The 18,669-nt window shown below is 38.6% G+C and overlaps 1 protein-coding gene across 5 annotated transcripts in view; it reads left to right on the top strand.

Annotated features, from left to right (window-relative positions):
* Window positions 1-10,250: 10,250 nt before the first annotated feature.
* LOC124717087 (F-box/LRR-repeat protein 17-like) overlaps window positions 10,251-18,669 on the top strand; it is a 70,014-nt gene continuing 61,595 nt past the window's right edge. For 3 of the 5 annotated variants that reach the window (XM_047243788.1, XM_047243789.1, XM_047243785.1), the window contains exons 1-2: window positions 10,267-10,434; window positions 17,122-17,492. In XM_047243788.1, coding sequence (XP_047099744.1) covers window positions 17,125-17,492 — 368 coding nt within the window. In that variant the 5' untranslated portion in view covers window positions 10,267-10,434; window positions 17,122-17,124. Of the gene's footprint in view, window positions 10,435-17,121; window positions 17,493-18,669 lie in introns of all 5 variants that reach the window. The other 2 variants (XM_047243787.1, XM_047243786.1) reach the window with 2 other exon arrangements.

Raw genomic sequence — 18,669 nt, 5'->3', positions numbered from 1 at the left:
TAATGTCTGCTGTGAGTCATTAGGAGATGTGAGAATAACCATTCAAAATAAGTGCAGTGGTCTCTCAAGTACTGGTGTCTCAGTTTAGGATAACAGTTCTTGACTGTATTCTGCCTGACAAATGTGAGAATTGTTGCATCAGTTCAAACAGGACACTTTGGAACATGCTCCCTACAGTCAGACTTAGCTGTGACTGATTTCTACCTCTTCTCGAACTTAGAAAAGAGACTCGGCTAGAATGAATAACTTGAAGAAGCTGTAACAGGTCGATTGTAATATTTTAACTAGCTCAATTTCATGCAGAGACAATCCGTCATTTCATTAAGAGATGGTGATTATGTATAGAAGTTAGGTGCTGTTTCAGGTGGTTTTAATAAATGTGTTTTAACAAGTCCAGTATTTTGTTTATAGGCTCAAGAAGACTTCTTTGATAGCTTTCACATTTGATACAGCACAACATGTTCCTCAATAATAAGTGCTCCCCTGCCTCATGTTGTACACAGCACGAATAAAATTTTTGTAGAAGCCGTAATCTGACTTGTCTCCTTTAACCAGTGGAAGCTTCGGCTGAGTGTATTTATATTATACAGAATAAAAACTAACTGTGAAAGTTCTTGATAATTATTGTGTGTCTTGTCTTGTACAGAGAGCTGGAGATAGACTACTGTGATGGAGACCAAGACGTGCTGAACAGAATTAGTGCCCAGATACCAGACCTGAGGGTGAAGGGCACCCTCGGGGCACTCATCACAGATGATAGTTATGAAGAGGGTGACTACGTCACAGATGATAGTTACGAAGAGGGTGACTATGAGTGACACCATTTCCAGCGTCTGCGCACACTCGGCACCTGGAGCTGGGGAGCTGTGGGACTGGCACACTGCTGGAAGCTGTGCTGGTGTTCCAAAGACCCTGACTACAAAACTCAGCCTGTGCTCCATTTTTTAGTGTTGTCAGCTTCAGCAGGGTATTGGATGCCTGAAATAAGGAACGGGAAAGGGGAACAAAAGACAATATAACAATGGTGAAGATTTTAGTAACTGCAGATGTGTCAAGTGCCTCAGTTTTGTTTTAAATTATTCTATTTACTTATCAATGACTTGAGTGACTGTGTGTTATTGGAAATTCTACCGGCACAAATAAAAATTAGTTTTTGGAGTATTATGAGTGGCAGGCCATCTTTTTAATACTGCGTGGCTGAAAAATTTCCCTACATAATTCTAGATTCGAGTTTTTGATTATGTAGTGATGTCTGCCTACATTCACTAAATGATGTGATGATCACACTAAAAGGAAACTTATGATTTTTTTATTATTTAAAAGACAAATAATTGTTTTCTTCCTTAAGGATTTTGTTGTGAGGTGACATTATTCAAAGCAACAAAGAAAATATATTTGAATTTAAATGTAACAACAGTTGCCAAGGATGTACAGGCATGTGTTTGTGGTATGATTTGGTAGAAGGAAAGGGTTTGCACTCTTAGGCTGTGAGTGAAGGACCTCAAAGGATTAACTGTCTTCAGAGTCCCGTCTTGCCATATAAACTGTGATTTTTCCTAAATTGTAAAATCCTGTAGTTTCTGGAAAAGATTCCTACAAGAGTGCCTCGGTTTTTATTTTATTTATTTATTTTTTAAATGGCTGTAGGTGACGTATTTCTCCATCTCTAATAGTTTTGCCCTCCTTATCATGATGAACTGCAATCAGTGTTTCTTCAGGTTTCCAGAATATCACCCATTGAGATAAAAATTTCCAATCTCTTTCCAGCCTCCATTGCCAGTTCAGACTTTCTGTGACAACTATATTTTGCCTTCTTACTTCAGTTACCATTGTCTGGTTTTACACAGCTCTCCAACCTAGTCTGTCCTCTGCTTTTCTCTTCATAACTGTATAACTTGTGTGCCCTACATCCCCTTGAAGCTGTTAATTGTAGTCAAGCTTTGTTTTTCTTCAAAATATTAATACATTTCTCATTTCTCAGAAAAGTTTTTCATGCTGTTACTAGTTTGTGTTTTATACTCTCTTTGTTTCTGACAGTGTCAGTTATTTTGGTGGACAAATACTAAAATTCATCTGCTGCAGAGTGACCAGTAGCAAATAGATCATTTTCAAATAAGTAGTAGTATGTTAATATTTAAGAAAAGGAAAATGTTATTTATTCAGTATCAGAAGTTAATGTTTGCTGTTATGTATATGGTCACTTACAAAAACTGTCATCCAAGTGGCAGCCAAACCGAAAGTTACTTATAAGTCAGGTCAACAGGCATTTGTCAATAAAATCTGTGTTGGCCATCCGAACTACTATAATTGTGAAGACCAAGACAGATCGCCAATTGCACGAGATTCGACCTCCGGTGTGCCAGGAACAAATAAACATTTATTAAGAAAATAAATGGAGAATAGATAATTGATAAGACCTGAAGCCAGTTAGCACTAGAGAATAGTTGACAAGGACTGTCTATAACCGCCAAGAAGTTATTGTTATGTAAGACATTCAGAAATTGTCATACGGTACACAGAGAATGAAGCAAAATCCAGTGCCTCTCACAGCTGGCATGCGAAGTCTTCGACAGCTGGTGTAAACACAGCAGCTGACAGTAAATGACCATCTTGGTTGCTGTCAGCCCCTCAGGAGGAGTATCTCAAAAAGTATTAACCCCGCAGCCCATGAAAGGTTAGATACTTACACAGTATAATTATTGAAGAAATGACATCAAATCCCTCCAACCCTAGTTGACTGGGTATAGTAACCAGAGTGGACCCATCTATAATTATGTTCGACAGTGAAATCAATGCTGATGGCTGTTTTCCTGTTTTTTATTTACCGATTGGATTAATATTCACAGTGTCATGAAAATTTAAGTTTCCTAACATTTATTGTGGCATAATTATTTGTAGACAGAAATACCATAAATGTTGGTGGACTTCGCATGTACTTTGTAGATTCAGTTAATGTAATGCAACACCATTGAAAAAGTTATTTAAGTCAGATCTGTGGTGAAAACTTTCGAATTTTAAGTTAGTTGTCTTTATGTCAGTACAAGCGTGTTTATGAGCACCGAATAAATCTTTGTTTAAGCTATACTCAAAAGGCATTTATTCCTAACATTAAGTTCTTGAGTTTTCTTCTTGTAAGTAAAGGAAAAGTGTGGTAGAAGACGCCAGTGAGGTCTTGTCACTCACAAAAGCGAAGTTGTGCAATGGGGAGGTGGGGAAACCTGAAGAATATAAGGAAATACACCCCTGCAATTGGTTGATTCCTTCAATGTTTAGCAGCAGCATTGGGGCGTCAATTGGTTAATTCCATCAATGTTTGCCAGGAGCATTGAGGCAGAGGTGACAGGAGGTGAGGGTACTAGTGCTGCAATTGCACGGTTTCTACATTTATATATGTAACCATTTTCATCCATCACTATCACTTATTTTTTATTTCTGACATTCTGTTTTATGTTGTACCTAAGACTGTTAAGATAACTTTGCTGTGGTGAGTGGTGTTGTGGAAGAGACAAAATAGTTCAGGTGCAGATCATTTCTTTCCCTTACAAATCAGTAATTTTGTGTGACAAAGAAATCACGATCTCCATGCCTGTAACTTCCAGCAGGATGGTGTCGGGAGTGATTTGTTTACTTTGTCGTCCAGGCATTTTTGTACAGTGATGGACGTTTACCGTTGCCAAAGGTTGGCGTTCAGTAACATTATGGCTGCTGTTACGTTACTTTCTCAGGAGTATGAGAGGTCACTATTTATGAAATTAAAGTAAGTGTGCTACTGCAACTGTTAGTGTGTCAAGAAAATACAGTCAAGATGCTCTGATTGTAGACCATCTGTAGTGTATGCGCTGAAATGCTTGTACCGCTCCTGGATGCCATTCTTGACATCCTTCTTGGCTTACCCATACCTGCTTTCTACAAATTAGCCTTAGTAAATTTTCTAAATATCTGCTTAGAAAGTAGCTTTTGAAAATGACACACAGTCTGGCTCAGGCCTGTTTGTCAGATTGCACTGAAAGATAACTGTTCTGAAACCAGTGTATTAAAAGTGAATGAATTGTTCAGTAGAGAACCATCCCAGTTTCTCTGAAAGCAATGACTTTGTAAAAGTTTCATGAGCAAGTCCAAATGAAGACATTCTAATTTTGTTTTATTATGTGGCTGTAGTTAGTTACATATTCCATAGATAATTTGAATGATCCCTTTAGTCAAAATGGTGTAGAATCTGTCAGTACACAGGATATGTAACTCATACATGATTAGTGTTAACAGTAATAAACATTTTCTAGCCATATTTATGTAACCACACTTAAGAACTAAGTTCTTTTAATAGTCTACCATCTGCCAGTTCTTAAAAGAAAATTTTACGGTAGGATAGAAGGAGCTGTCCAGAAGAAATGAGTTTAGATTAGTAGATTAATTATTTGAGTAGCTCAGTAACAAGCTTCTGCGAGTTGAAGTTTCCCTTTATGTGTAGCCTTACAAATATGGATCATTCTACCCTGCCTATTGACTCCTCTTCATGTGTTACAAGTGATATCAGTTGTTAGTATGACTATATGTTGTACGGACTGAACATAGTGGTTTTTTCTCCAAATTAGTTTTATGCTGAAGGTTTTCAGCACAACGGGGACTGGAGGTATTAGGTCAATGCATTGTTTGTGTGTTATATAAACTGTACAATTCCCTTTGTGTTTCCTGTGCCCATTTGTTACCTTCTGTCACCCAGGGTTAGAGATCTAACTTGTAAGATGCAGTGATCACTGCAGGCAGCACATCTGCAGCATCAACTGATCATAGTTGCTACGATCTTCGGTACATTTTTGAGGAGACTGTGTTGTGAAAGATAATAGACAGACCGAAATAGTTGATATTTGGCTTTCTAGTGATGTGCTACTTATGGTGTTAAATTTTATTAGTGGACTGCAATTTTTGGTCAGTGCTTACATATTACAGTTCAGGAGAAATACCAATTAAGCATTTTTAATGCAGTCATTTCCCTGTGACAGTTTCCAAAATGGCCACTAGTGAAAGTGTAAAATATTTTCACATAATAATGGACATTCAGTAATTCTCATCATTCTGCCTGAACAATATATCTTAGCTGAATTAATGAACAGAAGCTACTAACAGATGGCAACCATGATTTCCCAAAACAACTACTGTTTTTGTTTCCTTCAAACATATGTTGTCAGCACCACAAGTGCACAAAATTTTCATAAACATTGTCATACAACATTTTATTGCACTTAGTTCCCTGCACTGGTTAAAAAAATCATAGGGACTAGGAGTACTTGTCAAGTATTGTGGTTTGTTCTCAGTGTGGAAACTTCGCGTACTCTGAAAGTGAGCAACATTTCAAACAAGTTTAAAAACTTATAAACAAAACAAAAGAGCTTTGTCAACATGCCTCAAGGCACAAGGATTCTGTTAAGAGATGTATTCTTGTATTATTATTATTATTTTACATTTAAGGCCATGGCCTTGGTATTACACAAGAAACTGGCTGCTAAAAATGCAATAGATCTCAGAATTGACAGTGGAATGATGCTCTTGGATGAACACTTGAATTTTACATTTTTTGTGAAGTGTGAATATTGCCATCAAGGTAGTAATTGGAAAAACTGTGAAGAGCACTCTGTATCTTTAGCATTGGGATGACAAAGTTTTCTCCCCTACTTTCTGTAATCTTACAGGCACATATTTGTTCAAAAAACAAACTTATTGTAAGGATCTGATACAAATTGCCATTTCTGGAAAGAAACCAAACCAGATATATCAATAGCGAGTATACTGGAAGAGCTGCATGTACTGTTAGTATAGGCTCATCCTTTGGAGAAGAAAGTTTTCAGCTGTTTTGGGGGAAAAAGGATCGGCATTGTCTGTTGACAACAGAAGGGCCTGGAATATCTATCTCCCCCACCCCCACACCCTCTTTCTGTTCCCCTCATCTGAGTCTCCAGGTATATTTAGTGATCTTTTTTCTTTTGTATGTATTACATTGTGTGTGTGTGTGTGTGTGTGTGTGTGTGTGTGTGTGTGTGTGTGTAAATGTAGATGGCCATTGTCAGAGTCAGTGAAATTCTTGTGTTTATCACCGCATTGTCCATCCTTCATTGGTGTTTTCATTATTTCTTTTCATTTGTGGATATGGACATTCTTAACTGATGTTTGCTGCCCATTTTCCATTCACATATTTCTACCAGTGGCAAGCAGTAAAGCAATTATGATGTAGAGCTGCTTACTTGCTGCCTAGCCGGCCGAAGTGGCCGTGCGGTTAAAGGCGCTGCAGTCTGGAACCGCGAGACCGCTTCGGTCGCAGGTTCGAATCCTGCCTCGGGCATGGATGTTTGTGATGTCCTTAGGTTAGTTAGGTTTAACTAGTTCTAAGTTCTAGGGGACTAATGACCTCAGCAGTTGAGTCCCATAGTGCTCAGAGCCATTTGAACCATTTTGAACTTGCTGCCTAGTGCCAGCTGAGGCGTACCAGTACTCTCGTGTACATGCGCCACTGTGGTCTCCTGCACACCTGTGTGTGCTGTTTCACATAAACTGCTGTTCCACAGTGCTGTTACTGCTGGTAGGCAAGACACTGGAAGTCAGAATCGTTCTTGTTGGGGGGAGGGCGGGGTGTCACCTGGCTGCTTCTTTCACTCCTCTAATCTTCTTCCTGGAGGTAAGAGGCAGTTTCATCAATATGCTGGCATCTCAAACTTCTATCTGTCTGCCACACTCATCCTGGTAATCTGCCACTGCTGACATCTAGTGTTGTCGTAGTCGGGAATATCTTTCATGTTCAGATATCCGTATGCTAATGGGTTGCCCCATCTCACCTACATACATGAGTTTGCACTCACACCTGGTTTCATAAACTCTGGCAGCATTGTAGCTTGTCAACTGAATCTTTTGTTGAGCCAAGAACATCATCTGTTCTGTTGCTGCTTCGAAAAACTGGCTAGATAACTGCTCGGGAGAAAATTTTGGCCACATGTTCAGTGACCCCCTGAACATGTGGTGGTAGTACGATGTTTCGTGCTTCCTTCTGGATTTCATTATTGCCTTCATGCTTTGCCACCATAGTTTTATCTAGCAGTCTCAACCTATTGGCTTCAAAAAATCTACCTGAGGGTTTGGGGTTCAGCCTTCAAATGTTCTTCATTGTTTATCCTGTGGGCGCTCTTGGTTAAAGTGTGCAGGTTAGATTTCTTCTGCATATGGTGATGGTGGGAGGAGGCATTTAGGTACCTTTCAGTGCTGGTGGTCTTTCTATATACTCTATGGCCAAGTTTACCCCATGGCTTTCAGTAAACTTACAAATTAAGTAAAGGCAGCACCCCATTCTCTTCTATCTTCGTAGTGAACCATGGACCTTCCCGTCAGTGGGGTGGCTTTCATGCCTCAGCAATACAGATAGCTGTACCATAGGTACAATCGCAATGGAGGGATATTTGTTGAGAGGCTAGACAGCTGTGTGGTTCAAGAGAGGTAGCAGCTTTTCCAGTAGTTGCAGGGGCAAGAGTCTTGATGATTGACTGATGTGGCTAATTTTTCCCAAAGGCATGGACCTCTACTATATGCTTAAATGATGACTGCTTCCATTTGGGTAAAATATTCCAGATGTGAAATGGTCCCCCATTTGGATCTCCAGGCGGAGACTACTCAGGAGGATGCCTTCATCAGGAAAAACAAAATTGGCATTCTGTGGAACACCCCTTTATCAGGCAGGTAGGCTAGAAAAATTAAATAAGGAAATGGATTGGTTGAAGTTAGATATAGTGTGAATTAGTGAAGTTTGGTGGCAGGAGGAATAGGACTTGCGGTCATGTGAATACAGGTTTATAAGTACAAAATTAAATAGGGGCAAAGCAATTAACAGTGAGTACGAAAACAGGACTGCAGGTAAGCTACTATGAACAGCATAGTGAATGCAATAATGCAGCCAAGATCCACATGAAGCCAACACCCACCACAGTTGTACAACTTTATATGCCAATTAGTTCCGCAGATGATGAAAAGATTGAAGAAATGTTTGGCAAATTAAAAGAAATTATTCTGATAGTTAAGTGAGACGAAAATGTGATAGTGGTGAGAGACTGAAATTAGATAGTAGGAAAAGGAACAGAAGGAAAACCAGTAGGTGAATATGGACTGGGGGAAAGTAATGAAAGAGGAAGCCACCTGGGAGAGTTTTGCACAGTGCATAATTAAATTATTGCTAAATTTCTTTTAAGAATCATAAAAGAAGGTTGTATACATATGAGGCCTGGAGGCACCGGAAGGCTTCAGATTGATTATATAGTGGTAAGACAAAGACATAAGAACCAAATTTTGAATTGTGAGATATTTCCAGGGGTAGATGTGGATTTGGACGACAAATTACTGGTTATGAACTGTAGATTAAAACTGGAAAACTGACAGACAGCACAGCAAAAAGTGAAAATAAACCGAAAATGTTTCTCTTTGACAACTCCTCCTATTCTGCAGATTATCTATTACTGTAATGGGTAAATGGTGATGGGCAGGAATTACTGACTAATGTATGTCTGTCTTTAGTTAGGAAATGAAAAAACTAATAAATGATGAGCACGGAGGCATATTTACAAAAGGGTGATGTCAATATACAAGACTCAGTACACATCATTATGGTTTATCGCGCAATTGATACTTTGAACATGAAACTCACTAACTATTGGTATATCACATAGCATTGTTTAGGCTTATATACTTTGAAATACTCAGAATGAAACTCAAAAGTAAAATCAAGCAGATGATCAAAGTAGGCATACATTCCAACTGAACTAGATTTGGGTACTCTTGAAAAACTCGCAATGTTACTAGTGAGAGTTACTGCGGAAAAAAAGGCAAATACGCTACTGTTGGAAAGGTAGGCCTACATCTTACACAGGTTAGACTATCATTACTAAAAAAACTTAGGCCTACTTAGAAACATGTTAAAGCAAAATATCCATTTTACGGGGTCTTAAGCGATTTAGATCATTCCCTTACTTGCATTTATAGCATTTCACAATTCTGGAAGATGTTTAAAAAATGTCCTTTTTTACCATGTAAAATGCTATACTTGGCCACACACTGAATCATGCCCCATATGTAAGATTTCAAAGTGAGAAGACATCTAAACTACAGTGAGACTAATGCCTGACAATCTAATAAAACAAGAACAATATTATGCAGGAAGGTACATATCTATGCAAAAGAAATTTAAGTAATCATTCACTTTGAAATAATGTACACAAAACTAGTCACCATCAAGATATATAAAACAGATTCTTCTAATGCAACTCGTGACTGAGCAACAATTATTTATTTCGATTACAAGGCAAGCTGCGGACCTATTCTTCACCTGTTGCATGCTGAAGTTCGTAAATTCTTCATCTAGTTGCCACACAGAAGATAGATTGCAAGCCCTGATTCTTACCTCACTGCACAAGTTTATGGGCTAACAAAGAACACTCAGTTATGTTTCTTTTTTTGCTAATGTAAACATTAAAAATGTGTGCCTATGAGTTGAAAGCTGAAAATGTGACGAACAAGATGCAGTAGTAGTAGTACAGAAACAAGCATTGCTTCCAGAGTTGGTTGGTTTGTAGATTAAAGATGCTAAACTGCAAGGTTATCAGTCCGTTTTTGGAGTTCGAGCGTCATTTGCTATTGATACAAATATAATAAAAGTGAAATAATACGCATTACAAAACCACCATTTTCACATTACATAATACTTGGTTAGTCAAGTTACATCAACGAAGCCATATGTGTCTTATTACTGGAACAAATACACGTTCAAGAACAGAAAAACGTTCGAAATTGCCTTCCTTACACTATGTTATTCATGTACGGACTGAAATTTTTAATATTTAAATCAGCTGTTGTGTGTGCACGCAATGGACAAGAAGCAATCGCAAACGGTAGTCTGCTAATGTTTCGGGCTGTTTAAACTTTAAAGACGCCGTCAGGCCCCGCCCACTCTGGCTGTTGCAAAACAAGACGACCACCCATAGGCGGAATTGGGAAATCGGTTTACCAAATCCGGTTTTGGGAGCCCCATGTAGTCAGGATGACAGCGTAAGTCTAAAGCGCCACCTCCCTTTTTTATTACCTCCATCCCACGAACTGTCAAAAGTCATGCAATTTTCGGCTTAACCAACTTTGCCGAAAGACGTGTAACAGAGGTGGCAACACTGATTAGCGCTTTGGTCGGCAACTGTGTTTGATTTTCAACTTTTTCCCAAGACAGCGGGAGGGGGGGGTACAAAACAAGGGGAACCAAGAGTGAATCATTTCTGCGAAAATATGACGTATAGGATAGCACGAAGTTCATTTTCCGGCATGGTGAAACCTTTTGCAAGGTGGCACAAAGTATTTCTAGATAGTTTGCAGTTGTATTGCGTCATAAGATAACAGACGGCAAGTGTACGCTGGTTGAATGTAGGTTACTTGAGAATCCGAAACCAAATTAGTTTTAAGAATTATCAAAACGTTTTGGTAGTCAGGTTAGCGTTGTTATAGCTAACTAAGAATGACAAAGTTGCCTAGTGGAATGTAGTGTTAATTTCAATATTGGACGATTCTGTTATTTAAAAATGTTTCGATGAAAATGGGGTATTATGCTTAAGAAACTTCGCCGCATTTCCCCAACTTGGGCATGTTAAAACCCTAACCCAAGCACCTTGGGTGACAGGTGTCACTTTCCGACGAGTTGTTGGCTTTTGGGAACGTGCCTTTCAGAAGTTGAATGGTTACTATTTGTGTTTGTTGTGATTGCTGTAGCACGCGTGTGTTTACCGTCTACGGTTCGCAAGAAATAAATTCTCTCAGCAATACAATGTTTGGGTAACAACTGCCAACATTTAAACAAAATGTGGGCCCCGACCTACTCACACTCCGACCTACTCACACTCAATATTAGAAACGATCTAGTTATATGGTATATTAGTAAAAAAAAGGGGGGGCAGAAAAAGAGGTAAATATTGTCTATATGTGCATAAAATGGTGTAAGTTCCACTTTAGATTGTGAAATATTATGTTTGGATTGTGAAATATTATTTGAACATCTCTTAATGCCATGCATCAATACTGGATCAGGAAGCACACGAGATTGCTACTGACAGATCACATGCCACCGACAGTACATATCTGAAGGTCCATAAAGCAGCTACTGACTGCTTTTATAAGGTTATGCAAATATAGTTGGAGCATCATTGTTCATGGAAAATTAAATGACTTCCTGTCAGATAGCTGTGATCAAGCATTAATACTAGGTCTGGATTATTTGCCATGTAAAATTCCCAACAGGAATGGAAGGAGTTAATGCAACAGCCATAGAAGGAGGGTGGATGAGTATTTAATGTCCAGTCTACATTGGGGTAATTAGAAATGGAGCACATACTTGGAATGTTTCAGGGATGGAGAAGGAAACATACCCACATTGGGTTGAGTGATTTAGGTAAATCACAGAAAAACAGCCATGTGGGATATGTTTTTAGACTCATCACATCCACAGTTCATCTGATTGTAATGGGCAAATGTACACAGTAAAATATGTGTAATAGTTAAATATAGATCACAGAATAAAAGTCTGATGGCCCAGAATCATGAACAGTGATGCAATCATAGTTGTTTGAGAGAAGTTACATAAACGAGAATAAGAAATGGATAATTCATGTGGTTAAAGAGTGTAGTTCAGGAAGAGACCTCTACGTGGTTGTGAAGAAAAGTTGTAGTCTGTAGTTGAAACTCCATTACCATCAGTATTCTAAACACAGACATAAAGCTAAAAAAATTAAAACCCTAGAAAATGTGACTGCAGCAGTGTTGAATAATATTAAGTAATAAACCATCAAAACTAGCACTCCTAATGAACTTCAGTGTTCAAAAAATTGGTGTGATAGAAATTGACACTTTCAAATCATTTGCCACCAACTTTAATTAGTATTCCACTGTGACAGCAAACAGAGCACCCACGAACCACCCCAAATACAGATGCATTGGATTTACTTGTGCAGACACTGTATGTATTGCAACAAATGTTAGTTTCAAAAATACACCCCCTAAAGTGATTATGAAGTTTTGTCAGAGCACAAAATAGTTTTAATTTGCGGACACTGACAATATTTGGAGCAGAGTATTGAAAGTCTGATTCTGACTTGGTAGAATTACCCATAAGCAGTCTTAGTTATCAGTTAGCAGCTGCCTGCCGCTGTGGTCGAGCGGTTCTAGTCGCTTCAGTCTGCTACCACGCTGCTGCTATGGTTGCAGGCTCGAATCCTGCCTCGGGCATGGATGTGTGTGATGTCCGTAGGTTATTTAGGTTTAAGTAGTTCTAAGTCCAGGGGACTGATGCTCTAGGATGTTAAGTCCCATGGTGCTTAGAGCCATTTGAACCATTTGAAGTCAGCAGCTTGAGGCAGCATTGGTACTTTGAACATCTCTAAAAGTCGTGGCTGCTGATAAATTTTGTCATTTTGAAGATTAAAAAACTGTTGTAGAAATGATAGTTATGTGGGGGTTTGTTTTAATGGATCTTTGACTGTAAAAGTGTCAACTCTCGTCTTCACAAGTAATAGTTTGAGCTTGGGGGGGGGGGGGGGGGGTAGCTAAGTGCTTACAGCAGTATTCTTGTAAACAGTAGTCAATTTTTTGTAAAGCACTATTTGTATAGAACAGCTGTGACTTCCCATCATTATAGATGATTAAGATAGCTTATTGCATCTCTGTATTGAACTTTCCACATATTATTGCGTGTATAGGGAGCGTGTATAGGTATGATTAGGAACAATGTTGATATATTATTCCAGTTCTTAGAAACACCTTCAGTATGCCTCATATTTGTGGTACATATACTGCTGAGTGGAAGTAAAATTTAGTTCAGCCAATACCCAGGAATCATAATCCAAAAATACAAGGCACCTATAGACAGAGTAGCATATTGCATGCAGTATTTGAGCCTCAGAGTACATTCTTCATGACCAGCTGACAGATTACCTTAAAACAACCGCGATAAATATCAAGCAGGCTTTGGAAATGAACGTAGTAAATCAACTACATTAATCAGTGTGACTGACAAAATCAAACATACTTTTGGACAGGTGTAAAACAATCATTTTAACAACTTGACTGCCACATGTGTTAAACATAACTCAGGGAAAATTTTGTCTGTGTGCCACACGAACCCATGAGTGAGTGCGTGGTGTACTTTGTATACGTGTAAAGAGTAGATTTCGTTATGTTACCATGGTAAACATGTATGGGCAAACTCAAGACTTTAATCTTAGTTTAATTAAACAGTGATAAAATAAACTTATGTAATATTGCCTAAGACGCTGCTTTGATTGAGTCACTGATGACACGGACAAGTATTACTCCACAGTAATAACCCATTTGAAGCATTAAACAGCACAGTTGCATCAGATCCCAGCCAATCACTTATTCAGTTACTAATTCTCTCATAGACAACTGCTTCATTGTATTATTTTGCTGCTAGCTCATAATCTGGGTCTTTTTTTCATACAGAACGTAAATTTTTTTCCCACCTAGCTCACTCTTTATTATATATTGCTGCTGCTTACTTGGACGTATGACAATACAATTTATCACTTTGTTAGCTGAACAACCAATAATGAAGGAATAGGCATGGGCTTGCCATTGCGAAACAACATTGGAATGGTGCAAAACACTTTTATTTGTGGTTGGCGCACTTTATACGTAGGCCCGCCCACTCGAAGGTTAAGTAAATACGACTAACAGGTACATTTTCATTAAAGCTTCATGAAATAAAATTTCCCTAGGGCATCAGGAACCTCAGTATGCCATGACAGCCAGACTGTTGCTTGACCTCAGCAGAGCCTTTGATAATGTTGATTTCTGTGTATTATGAAAATGAAGCAGCTGAATTTATGAAAGAGAGAAGTACTGTGGTTTGACAAATATCAGTAAATCCTTAGTGGATCAGAGAAGATGTCATGGGAACATATTTGCTGAGTTCTCTGGGGTTCTGTTAGTATCACTTACTTTCCTTACTGTACATCAATGATTTTGCATCTGTGCAACGTTTTTGTAACTACTACTTCTATGTCGACAACATCTAGTAATATCTTTGTGCCAGTCATAACAACATTGCTGCTGGTATATCAGTTATGATGGAAGACTTTTGTTCATTTTCACAATGGGTACAAAACTTTGGTTGTAAACTAAATGCTGAGAAGTTGCAGACAATCCTCATATGACAACAAAAGTTTGTCACTGGACCTTTTTGTGAAGTGATTCCTCCAATAATCTTTGATATCCAGTTACCTTATCCAAAGTTCTTGGTGTAATTGTGCATGAACATCTACAAAGTATCACAGTGTGTTTGTAGGAAATCTTTCTCTTGTCTATTTGCAATGTGGTGGGATTTCCTTTATGGAACATATATATTTCTGGTAAGAGAGGACTTCCCTATACCTGCAGTTATTTACTTTCTATTTACTGGCCATTGCAGCCAATGTGGATACTTTCGAAAATTAATTTAAATATTACAGAACTTAAAGAATTTTACATCTGCATTGTTATGTGTATAAACTTCAGCCCCGCTTTGGTCCAAAAATGCTCTTGAAAAATGAAAGCCCCCCCAAAAAGGTCTTTTGTACATGTATAGTCTGATGAGCTTTTGCGAGACAGCTTTTATAATGATCAGCATCTAAAATCTTTCGCATGTACAACACTGTGTTCCCCATCTCTGCTTGTAACTTGCAACAACATGATTGATTACTATTTTAGGTTATCTGTACACACAAAGAATGGTTATTCCTTTTTTTCCCATCGTTTGGTAGTTCAATACTTGAAATTTCAAAATGTCTCATCACTAGCTGTGGTAATGTCATGTCTGGGTTTGAATTGTGAAGCCTTTCTGAGATATGTGCATGATCCTCTCCATTTTAAAGAAGTCCAATAACAAGAGCTTATCCTTTCATATCAGGATGATGTTACTTGATGTTGGATTTCTGGATCTCTGTGCTTGTGTTTGTGATGCAAATTACTGTATATATTAAGGACTTAAGTTCAATCTAAAATTGCTGTATTTTATTATTTATTGTCTGAATATTCTGAAGAAAGATTTTTTGAGCTGTATGAATTCCAATATTGTGTAACCTTGTGTCCCCTGTCTGATTCTGATTTTTAACAAACAAGCTTTGTGCTGTGATGGAGTCTATCTTTTGTGAGCTGACTGTAGAAGTTTTTAAGTTAATTGTCAAATTTTTCAAGCAGAGGCACCTTTTGGGTTTTTTTTTTTTTTTTTTTTTTTTTTTTTTTTTTTTTTTTTTTTTTAAAAAAAAAAATACCCATTCCTCCAAACAGTGACATGCGTGACCTGAGTTCCACCTACTGTGCTCTCCTAATTTGCTCACCCATCCTCCCCTTGCAGTCCTGTGAGCTGCAGCCCTGACGTTGTGAAGAGCCAACTGTCAGTAGTCCCGATTGGTACCAGTACAACATGCCCCGAGTCACCCGGCACAAGCGCCAGTGCTGCCATTTCTGCTAGATGTCATTATTGGCATCTTACAAGAATGTAATCAGGAAACATCAACACAATGTTAACACAACTGAAATTTCTGGAATTCCATATATATTGATTATTATTATTACTGTTATTATTTACTGCTCGTGCTACACATATTGTACTGCTAACACATGTTGTAATGCCGTGGATGACTGGTCAGATAGTAGTGAGGGCATGAAGGCCCCAAAGTTGCCTGGTGTGATAAATATATGAGTAAATAAATGCATAAATGAAATAAGGGCAAAAGTGCTGGCATATTTTGCTTATTTTTTCCATTTATCTTATTGGATGGTGCGCCTGAAATAAATATAATGTTTATTCAGGAGATACTAACGGTAAGATTATAGTGTGGAGTAGATAACCTCACATCTTGCAGAAGCCTGTTGACAGATGTTTGAATTGTTGCACTCACTTCCCCGTGCATTCACTCTTTAATGGTTGTTTCTGACATTGAATACAGAAATGTGATGTACACAATCAAAATCCAAGACAAAAATAATTTTCATGTGGACGTTGCTTTCTGGAATAAGATTCGTGAGAAGCCTTGTGCACTGGTAGTAAGACAACCATCAAGCACACATCTAACATAAAGGAATAAATTGGGAATAGCAACCAATTCAAAATAAAATTAAAAGCATACCTCATTAATTACACTTTTTTATAATCTAGGCTAGAAATGTTCCATTAGCTACAGGGCAAACAGCAGTGATTGTTAAGGTGCATGACAAGAAGCGCTTAAACATGACTGATTATTTACAGATTCAGATAACTATATTTTTCAGAATTCCTGGTATAATAAGATAGTTGATAAGCTCTCAGTAGGAGATAAAAGGGAGCCATTATGTATAAGTGAGGAGGCAGCAGCCGCTTTCAAAGTAGAGCTTTCTTGCTAATTTACTTAATCGAGTTTAGCTGGCATCAGCATCAGTAGCAGTAAGCAGCATAGTGATACTTTGCTGTTAATACAGTACACAAATTAATTTTGTACACTTTCTTTGTATTTTGTTAATACATAGCCTGGCTCATCCCACATCTGTGATGTTCTCCTTTTTGATGAGATCTGCAGAACATAATGAATGAACTGAATGCTTGGGGTCAGAGCCTCACAGCAAATATTAGTCAACCTTATATGCTTGGTAAATAAATCAACTTTGGAGATAAATTATGCTTTCACCGTTAAGTCCTCACTGTATGGCAGGAAGGAAAATGGTGTCTCCTATCAGTGTAATCTGTACCACTGAATATTTATTTTGAATGGATTAAATACCACCTCATTTTCAATTGTGTTGCACAGAGTTTGTGTTTACTTTTGCTGGCCAGGGTGGCCGAGCGGTTCTAGGCACTACAGTCTGGAACCGTGCGACCACTACTGTTGCAGGTTCGAACCCTGCCTCGGGCATGGATGTGTGTGATGCCCTTAGGTTAGTTAGGTTTAAGTAGTTCTAAGTTCTAGGGGACTGATGACCTTAGAAGTTAAGTCCCATAGTGCTCAGAGCCATTTGAACCATTTTTTTGTTTACTTTTCTAAAATATGAAGTAATTCAACATGTTTGTGAAATCTGTTTTGGTTGTTACAGGTCATGGCCACAAGGTCTCCTACTATACCTTTGAAAATATCAGAGGATGCCGATACAATGTTTAACAGCAATGTCTCTCCTACATCTACTGCAGATGGGGATAACATATCAGGTGTGGCACTGGTTTCAGACCTCGAACTGAATGACAGAAGACATTCGGAAGGAGACAGTCGTTTAAGAGCGGCCAGTAGTGCTTCGAAACTGGATTGCAGAGGCACCACAGTAGATGACCTGCCAGATGAACTGATGCTGGAGATTTTCTCATATGTGAGCTTCAGTGAAAACATTAAAGTTTTACGGAATGTGTGCACTCGCTGGAGGATTCTGGCCCAGGACGCTCATTTGTGGCTTCATGAGAAGTACATTGTCAGGTAAGAAGCTACGATTTGGTGTCACTTGCAGACAGTGATGAGTTCAGAATGAGCCTTGTGAAGCTGAGTCTGTGCTGCAACATTGATGTCTATTGTGGTGGCATTTCTGTATCAAATCACCTCACTGTTCAGACCACATCAGATTGGTGTTAAAATTTGAGCTTTCAAATATTAGCACTGTCTTCTTCGTCAGGAGAGGACTCTCTGCTGGGAGTAATATCCGCTTCCTTTATTGCATTTGTGCCGAACTCATCATCGGCCAGGTGATGTCACCCAGAGAACAGGAGTCGTGTGCACAAATGCAGGAAAATGGTAATGTGGTGGTACACCTACTACTCCTTCGACAGGCCGTGATTGAGGAGCTGATGAAGAAGATTGTGTGACTTTTTGGAAAAGCTCAAGTTATAACTCCAGTTTGATGCAGTCTGAACACCGAAAAGATGTTGTAGAGAGTCTGTGTTGTTTTGGAGCTTCCTGGCAGACTAAAATTATGCACCAGAGCAGGAACTGAACCCAGAACCTTGCTTTTGTGGACAGTTCCCTTACCGACTGAGCTACTGGGCATGATTAATAACCTATCCCTACAACTTCACTGTGAACAAGACCTCTTCCCGACCTGTCTCCAAAACTTTGCTTCCAACAGGGCTTCTCTCCTACTTTGCAAGTCCACAAAACTGCCCTGCATTCATTGTAGGACTAACAGCCTGGGAAGAAAGAATGCCACAGAGAAGTGTCTTAGCCACAGGATAGAGGGAATGTTTCAATTTCCACAAGTAATGCAGGAGAGCTATTATGAAATCTGGAAATTACATGGTGATGTACTGGCGAGACTAAAGCTTTGAGGGCAAGACTGGGACAAGGATTTGAGAAGCTATCAGGCAGACAATTTTAATCTGGCTGGAAGTTTAAAAAATGAAGTTTATCATGTTTTCATCAACTGAATCAACATTCATTCTCTCCTTACATATTTATATTGAATTAATATTGGTTCTTGGAGCTTCAGTGATCATGTGCGTGATGTACTACTTCACTGCTGTAAGTTGTGCAAGGTATCTCAACACTGAGATTAATATATCTGAAATAAATTGTTGTAGGTTCTTTGCGTTCTTTCTGTTCTTGGACATTTGAGCTGTTTGATGTAGAAGAAAGAAGACATCTGAAAAAGACTAATTTCTTA

Source organism: Schistocerca piceifrons, chromosome 9 (assembly GCF_021461385.2).
Source record: "Schistocerca piceifrons isolate TAMUIC-IGC-003096 chromosome 9, iqSchPice1.1, whole genome shotgun sequence".
Classification (NCBI taxonomy): domain Eukaryota; kingdom Metazoa; phylum Arthropoda; class Insecta; order Orthoptera; family Acrididae; genus Schistocerca; species Schistocerca piceifrons.
The sequence above is the reverse complement of the archived record's forward strand: the minus strand, read 5'-3'. Positions and strand labels throughout refer to the sequence as shown.